Consider the following 9,055-nt stretch of genomic DNA (forward strand, 5'->3'; position numbering starts at 1 on the left):
GGCGGGGGAGTTTATAAAGTACAATATCAAATCAAATCAAGTCTTTTTTATCCTTTTTTTAATTAAAACAAACCACTTTAAACTCACATTACTGTGTTTGTTTAACCACATTACATTAAGTTACAATAAAAACAGCTTTTATTTTTGTTATAATGTAATATATGTAAAAGAAAGGAACAATAAAGATAGAAAATAAAAAATAAAATAGAAAATGGGGAAAAAAGGACAAATATGAGTAAAACAAGATAAATTAGAAAGAGAAAAGTCATGTTATTTCACATATTTTGTTTCTTGATAAAGTTTTAAACAACTTACATTATAGAAAATAACTTCATATATCTATAAATATGTTTCATTTTATTTGTTTAAATTCTTTAATAACGTTTTCAAGTACTGTAAAAGTCTTGATAATGTTTTTTTAAAATATTTAATTTATTGCTTTTGCACCTTATTGCTCAATAATTACAGTGATATTAATCAGCTACAGGTGAAGGAAAACTCATTTTAACTCATTCAAGTTTTTTAAAATTAGTTTTATTTTGAAATTTTTGTCTCCATTTTTTTCTGGACTTACTTAGTGCTTTTAAAAAGATGAAATGAGGACATTTTAAAAGTGTAAATAATGTGTTTTAAACGTCCCGCAGGTCTCCTCCTCCGCGCCGCTCGCTTCCTGCTTCTGATCGTCTGCGCGGCGGCGTTCGGCTCCATGGCGGCGTGCGTCCTTCGCTGGAGAATTATTCCCCCCGTTTCTTCCACGGCCGAGTTCGGCGCTCCCCCTCCACGGCCGGGTAGCCGCAGCCGCCACCGCGGCGGAGGAGGAGGAGGCGGCAGCCAATCCGTGGCGGCCGGGTCGGGGGCGGAGCCTGCGGGGAGGCGGAGCTTAATCGGTGGGTTTTTCTGCGAGACGCTTTTTTCATTCCCCCCACACATCCCGAGGTCGGAGCCGCAGTGCAGCACGGGGCTAATGTCGTACCGTGAGTAGCTAACGGATATTTACCGAGTCGCACGATGCCGTTCAATCATTTTCAGATGATCGGTTAGTCGCTCCTTCATCTGGATGCTGCTTATTATATTTCATCTTCATTACGTTCATCTTCTCCGGCTACGTGGTTTACATTTACATTTTTTATTTTTTTACAGAATGTGTAGTTTTCATTTCAGATTTTCGACACAATCGGGTTTATGAATGGAAGTAAATGGGATTGATTTCACTGATTTATTTGGTTATTTTTAGAAATTTTAAAAAAATTTAAAATTTCAAAAAAAAAAATTTTCCTTCTTCCTCCAGGTGATGGTCACTCGGATTGGATGACGGAGAAAGTCGACCTGTCCTCGTTTGTGTCGACGACCTCGTCCTCGCCGCGCTCGTCCCTCCCCCCCTCGCCGCCGGAGCAGGATGTCAAGGTGCCCTCGGACCTGGAGGTCATGACCTCTCTGCTGCAGGAGGAGCTGGCGCAGCTGGAGGACTACTTCCGCTCCGAGTCCACGTCCGCGCCCAACACCAAGCTGGAGAAGCCCTCCAGATGCGACAAGGCGGCCCAGTCCGCGGGCGCCCAGAGCTCCCAGTACTACCAGTTGCCCTACGGCCCGTACGGCGGCCCGGCGGAGCCCGGCCCCGTGGTGGTGTCGCTGGCGTCGGGCGAGCTGGACCTGGCCGGCTTCTGCGGCGGCGGCGTCGGCCCCGTGGGCAGAACCAAAATAGCCCGACCCGCGCCGTACAACTACCACCACCACCACCACCGGTACCACCACCACCACCACCAGCACAACAACAACAACAACAACAACAACCACCACCACCACCACCACCACGGCGGGCGGAGGATCGCCAGCGAGGCGGCGAAGGTGGGCGAGGACGCGGGGCTGGACGCCTGGGGCCCGCGGGGCAGCTACTCGGGCGGCGCCGAGCTGAGCCACTACTCCACGCTGAAGCCCGCGGCGGGCAAGGCCGGCGCCGGCTGCGGCGGCGGCGCCAAGCGCCCGCGGGAGAGCGCGGCGGCGCTGAAGGAGGAGGAGAGCTACTGCTTCTCCGAGGGCATGTTCTGCAGCGAGGAGATCGCCCGCGGCTTCTGCCTCGGCGCCGGCTCGTACGACCACAAGCGGGCCGACGGGCCGGCCATGCAGAACCAGAAGGGCGGCGGCGGCGTGAGCTACGAGGCCGCCGGGCTGGAGCCGATCCCCCAAGAGACAATGGCGGCCGGAGACGGCTACTTCCACCACCACCACCACCACCACCACCAGGCCATGGCCGCCGGCGCCGAGCCGTACCACAGCTTTATCGGGGACCTGGACCCGCCGCCACAAGCACAGGCCGTGGAGCCCCAGCACGGCCACTACCTCTACCCAGAATGCCTTGCGGACCAAAGCTACGAATGTCTGTCCAGAGGGGAGGGCGAGCTGATGGGCGGGCCCATCCACCGGCCCACCCAGCGGCTAAAGGACGAGCCCTGCGGCGCCGCCAAGCCGCCGCCGCCGCCGCCGCTGCTGCTGCTGGGCGGCGCCGGGCCGCAGGAGCCCGTCACCGGGGAGAGGAAGCAGAAGAAGAGGGACCAGAACAAGACCGCCGCCCACAGGTAGAGCCACGTCTTCATAAGCAATACCATGCTGCACGTCTGGAACATAATCTGGATTAAAATGTGTTTTACTGATTCATATTCTATTTGTTTTTATAACCTTCAACAGAATGCAGACAATCTGTGTTATATATTCTATTTCACTGGTTCGATATATTTTCTTCTAATAGAATCAATATTCTCATTAAATTCTTAAAAGCATAAAAAAAGCAATAAAATGTTTTTTTATTTCTGATTCATATTTTTATTTTAAAAATGTATATAATTCATATTCTGGGTGCTTAAACCTTAAAGATCTTTATTAAAATGTATTTCCTCTGATTGTATTCTTATTTTAAATATAAATATCATTAATATTCTGGATGCTTAAACCTTTAAAAACACTGACAGATTCATATAAACATGTTTTGTTTCTGATTTATATTATTTATTATATTATTTATTTTCATATTAATAATATTCGGCACGTTTAAACCTTCAAAAGAATTAAAACATCAATATTAAAATGTTTTTATAAATATAAATATCACTAATATTCTGGATGCTTGAACCTTTAAAAACACTAAAAGATTGTTTTTCTGATTTATATTTTCTTTTTTTTCATATTAATAATATATTATAATATAATATATATTATAATATATATATTAATAATATAACCTTCAAAAGCATGAACACATTTAAACTGCTGAATATATATGTGTGGGTGTGTGTGTATATATATATATATATATGTATATATATATATATATATATATATATATATATATATATATATATATATATATATATATATATATATAAATGTGTATATATAAATATACATTTATTTTCAATGTGTTTTCTTTATTGAAATATATATTTATTTGAGTGAGTTTGTTCAACTTTTCACTCCAATATTGCGCAACGAGAGAGAGAGAGAGAGAGAGAGAGAGAGAGAGAGAGAGAGAGAGAGAGAGAGAGAGAGAGAGAGGAAAGCCCCTCCGGGCGGCCAACAGCTCGTCATCGTCTCTTGTTCTTCATCGGAGGAAGAGAGGGAACAAAAATAAAAATCAGAAAGAGAAAAAGGAAGAAAGCAAATAAACAGAAAGACATGAGAAGAAAAAGAAATAAAAGAAAAAGAAATAAAAGAAAAAGAACAAACAGAAACAAGAGAGTTTGGTTTCTCGTCTCCGAGCCGACGGAGAAACAAAGTTATTTATAGACGCTGAGAGGTCAGAGGTCACGCTCACTGCTCCATAAAACACACATAAAACACATAAAACAACAAAAATATATAAATCACACATTAAAACACATAAAACACATTTTAAAACACATAAAACACACATTACAACACACATAAAAGACATTACAACACATTAAAACACATTAAACACACATTAAAACACATAAAACACACATAAAACACACATTAAAACATATAAAACACACATAAAAACATATAACACACATTAAAACATATAAAACACACATTTTAAAACACATAAAACACACATTACAACACACATAAAACACATTACAACACATTAAAACACATAAAACACACATAAAACACACATTAAAACACACATTAAACGCTCTGCTGCGTTGCAGGTACCGGCTGAGAAAGAGGGCGGAGCTTGACTGTCTGGAGGAGGAGCTTCACGGCCTGGAGGGGCAGAACCGGGAGCTCAGGGACAAGGCGGAGTCGGTGGAGCGAGAGATCCAGTACGTGAAGGACCTGCTGATCGAAGTGTACAAGGCGCGCAGCCAGCGGCTGAAACAGGACGCCTAGACGACGACAACGACAACAACAACAACAACAACAACACCTACTGTTTGGTTTGGAATGAAATGGTAGTTTGCATGATTTTGGTAGTTTTTTTTTCCTTTTTTTTCTAAAACACTAAATTGTTCTGGAAGAAGCCGAAAAAAAGAAACTTTTCCTAAAAGCCAGTGAACAGACTCGTGAGACGCGAGGAGACGTTTCATAAAGGTTCAACTCGCCACGCCTTAGAGGAGACAACTCGTCCGTGACCACTGTGACCGCCTGAAGGGGAGGAGCTACAACCTCTGGCTGCAGGGGGAGGAGCTACGACCTCTGGCTGCAGGGGGAGGAGCTACGACCTCTGGCTGCAGGGGGAGGAGCTACGACCTCTGGCTGCAGGGGGAGGAGCTACAACCTCTGCCTGGAGGGGGAGGAGCTTCAAACTTTTCCTTAAAGGGGAGGAGCTACAACCTCTGCCTGAAGGGGGCGGAGCTACAACCTCTGCCTGAAGGGGGCGGAGCTACAACCGCTTCCTCGTGAGGACTTTGTGATGGTTGTTGTTTTCTTTCGTTTGTGTGACGAAGCAGGATTCATGCTAAATGCTAAATATATATATTTTTTTTATTTAAAAATGTTCTTTTTGTTTTTTAAACCTTTGTTTTGCTTCAAAACAATCAGCTGACTTTAAGGGACTTCTGGATAAAAAAGTGTGACGAGCTGCTGTGAGCGCCGTTAGGCCCCGCCCCCTCTGCATGTTTGGTTTTGGGAGTAAAAGCATGCGCTGTTCTTCTGTTCCTGCATGGCTTCACCACCTCCTCCTCTTCCTCCTCCACCTCCTCTTCTTCCTCTTCTTCCTCCTCTTCCTCTTCTTTTCTCCTCGCCGCTGTGATTCAGCTCAGGATTTATTTATTTATTTTTTCCCGCTCTAAAACAGAAAACAATCACTGGCTTCTTTACTTTCATTTCTTTCTCTTCTCTCGGCTGTGTTGTTATTCTGCGGAACAAACAATCACCTGTTGACACAATAAATCCTTTTGTTGGGTAAACGGCACGACTTTTTTTTTTTTTTTTTTCAAATTGATCAATTTATTGTATCAGGAATAAATGTCAGGAAATAAAGCATCAGGTGAAATTACAGCCAAATAAAAAGCCGTGAAGTAGAACCGAGAACTCGTGCTTCACTTCAGAGGGGGCGGGGCCTCAGAGAGGGGGCGTGGTCTCAGAGATGCCCCGCCCACCATCCTGCGTAACGGCCTCTCTTCGGGGGTCCAGATTATCTCCCATGATGCACCACTGGACAGCAGCATAGAGATTTGATTGACAGCTGATGAGCCGCCCTTCAGATACGACGAGCTCGGATTGTCAAAACAATGAGGAGGAAGAGGAAGGAGAGGAGGAAGAGGAGGAGGAAGAAGAGGAGGAAGAAGAGGAGGAAGAGGAGGAGGGATTATATAAACACTAATTGGTACGTTTCCCCCCTCAAATATTTCAGTGCGTTGCAGTGAAGCCTGAAGACAACAGACAACATGAAGTTAGAGAGAGAGAGAGAGAGTGTGTGTGTGTGTGTGTGTGTGTGTGTGTGTGTGTGTGTGTGTGTGTGTGTGTGTGTGTGTGTGTGTGTGTGTGTAATCTCTTGGTATCTCTCCAGCAGTCGGAGGCCTTTCAAGTGCATGAGGCAATATCACACAATACTTGCAGGAGGAAGAGGAGGAGGAGGAAGAGGAGGAGGAAGAGCTGAACTATCAGAATAAGAAAGTAGTGGTTGACAGAAAGCCGTTAAATCTGTCGAGTCTGTTCTTCTGTTTGTTTGTTTGTTTGTTGTAAATAAATAAAGAGCAGTGTGTTCAAGTGATTCAACACAAACGTGTGACTTTAAAACACAATTACTGCACATTAATAAACAGATTAATATGAATGCAAACTGATTATTAATCTGTCAGTCAAACACGGAAAATAAAGTTGTTTTAAATAATAAAACTAAAACAAACTAAATGATGCAAATATTTAAAATATATCTATATATATATATGTATATATATATACATATATATATACATATATATATATATATGTATATATATATGTATATCTATATATATATATATATATATATATATATATATATGTATATATATATGTATATCTATATATATATATATATATATATATATATATATATATATATATATATATATATATATAGATAGATATATATCTATATAGATATAAGGTGTCATGTTTCAGGAGGTTTACAGTGTAGTGAAGCTTCTCACCACCAGAGGTCAGTGCAGCGCTGCAGCACAGACAGTACACACACGATACACACAGTACACACACGATACACACAGTACACACACGATACACACAGTACACACAATATACGATCTTAAGAGGACGAAGAGTCACGAGAGAAAACATGCAGTAAATAAATATCAGACAGAAGTACATTCATGTGAGTAGAAGTTTTAAAACTATGAGTTCAAGTTGAAGTATTATCAACTAAAGGTACTTGTACTATGAAAAGTACAAATGCAGGATGCATGAAATTGACCCGAGTACAATGACACGCAAAGACACACTGAGCCACCAGGAAGAGACACACAATGACTACAAAGACACACAAAAACTACAAAGACACACAAAATTACTACAAAGAGACACAAAAGTACTACAAAGAGACAAATAGAATACCAATAGACAACAAAATACTACATAGACACACAAAAGGACGACAAAGAGTGCGCCACAGTACACACCATCACTGCTATCCGCACAACAACACAAAGTGATACACACATTAAGCTATGGGAGGGTTCATCCTCAGGGGAGCGAGAACAGAGCCAACGTTAACGTGTTTGTTAATAAAGGTTAAGAACTCATGGAGGACAGTGCTGCAACACACACACACACACACACACACACACACACACACACACACACACACACACACCTCCTGCTCGACCTTGTACACAAACAGCTGCAGTTGATGCAACAATTTGCCCTCAAGGTCAACTCTTTGTTTTCTGTCCATTCGTGTGTTGTTGTGTGTCTTCTGTTGGTGTGTGTGTCTTCTGTTGGTGTGTGTCTCCTGTATGGTTGTGTGTGTCTCCTGTGTGGTTGTGTGTCTCCTGCTGCGAGCGGCTCCTGGATCCCCTCTGTGCAATGCATTGTGGGCCATCACCAGCACACACTCGAACACACCTGGACCAGGATGACATCACTTCCTGTTGGTCCTCAGCAGTGAGCTTGTGTGTGTGTGTGTGTGTGTGTGTGTCCTCCATGAGTTCTTAACCTTTATTAACAAACACGTTAACGTTGGCTCTGTTCTCGCTCCCCTGAGGATGAACCCTCTCATAGCTTAATGTGTGTATCACTTTGTGTTGTGTGGACGGCAGTGATGGTGTGAGGACGACGTGGGAGAGGAGTGATGCAAGAGGGAGGGGGGGGGGGGGGGGGAGGATGAGGAGGAAGAGGAGAACAGCCTGCAGCTTCGTCTCCGGCTGTTTGTGGAGAGCTGAGAGAAAACTCTTTAAATTATTATGAGCTTCTGTTTGCAGCCGGTGGGGGGGGGGGGGGGGGGGAGAGGGGGGGGGCACAACACTGACTTACAACACTAGATTATTATTGTTATTATTGTTTAATGAAACAACACAAACAACAGTCGGCTCAATTTGAGCAAAACCGTCTGAAAGATGGGGATCGTTTTCTGAATGTTACATTCTGAGACTCAAAGAGACTCAAGACGACCACAAAGAGACTCAACATTCATATTTCCTGACATGTAACATGTGACATGTGACATGTCCTGACCTGAAGGCTCTGGCATGGTTGACGAGTCACGGACAGGAAGTCGTGCAGGAGTCTTTAACGAGGTCACAAACTTGAACTATGTAGTTATGACTCCGTGTTAATTATGATGTTCCTGAACCTCACGCAGCTTCACCTGAACGGAGAACCGGTCCGATGAGCCAAACTATTCTCCAGGCGAGCAACACATTCCTGCTGCGTCTCCGTAACACTACAGTACGACACTGAGCTACACAACACTACACAACACATGAACATGAGATGAATGACGGCGCTTCACTCGCTCACAGCTTTGTTTCACCTCATGGACACACAACCACACGATTCATGAAACAGTTTATTGAGCTCTTTGATATGAAACGTTCCACATTATGACACACACACACACCCAGCACCAATGTGAAGGATTGTATCGTTGTGAACACACGTTGTGTGTGTTCACAACGTGACGAACAGCTGGAGGAGACGTGCGGTCCCTGAAGGCCACACGGACTCTTCCTCACAGCTTTGAAAATACTAAATACTGGAAAAAAAAAACAGGAACCAGAACCAGAACCCACGATCCCTCACACACACACACACACACACACACACACACACACACACACACACACACACACACACCTGTGACTGTTTTAATAAAACAAAAGTAAATAAACTAACACGTGCACTTTCAGATGATATAATCCAGCTTTATGGATATTTAAGACACAGTAAATACATTATTGAATACATATATATCTATATATATCTATATATATCTATAACCCTGATAAAAGTGCTGTACATGACTGTCTGGTCCACCACTTAGTGACCGTCCATCCCATAATATATAACCACCTCACAATAAAACTAAATTTTATATATATATATATATATATATATATATATATATATATATATATATATATATATATATACACAC

At 43.1% G+C, this 9,055-nt stretch overlaps 1 protein-coding gene across 4 annotated transcripts in view; it reads left to right on the top strand.

The window, feature by feature from the left end:
• The window catches only part of atf5b (activating transcription factor 5b), a 6,335-nt gene extending 635 nt beyond the window's left edge, over window positions 1-5,700 (top strand). For 2 of the 4 annotated variants that reach the window (XM_068585920.1, XM_068585921.1), the window contains 3 exons: window positions 645-887; window positions 1,289-2,573; window positions 4,170-5,700. In XM_068585920.1, the coding sequence (XP_068442021.1) occupies window positions 707-887; window positions 1,289-2,573; window positions 4,170-4,350 (1,647 nt within the window). In that variant the 5' untranslated portion in view covers window positions 645-706 and the 3' untranslated portion in view covers window positions 4,351-5,700. The other 2 variants (XM_068585923.1, XM_068585922.1) reach the window with 2 other exon arrangements.
• Window positions 5,701-9,055: the final 3,355 nt, after the last annotated feature.

Source organism: Clinocottus analis, unplaced genomic scaffold (assembly GCF_023055335.1).
Source record: "Clinocottus analis isolate CAN_PGR_092001 unplaced genomic scaffold, fCliAna1.0.p SCAF_2, whole genome shotgun sequence".
NCBI lineage: Eukaryota > Metazoa > Chordata > Actinopteri > Perciformes > Cottidae > Clinocottus > Clinocottus analis.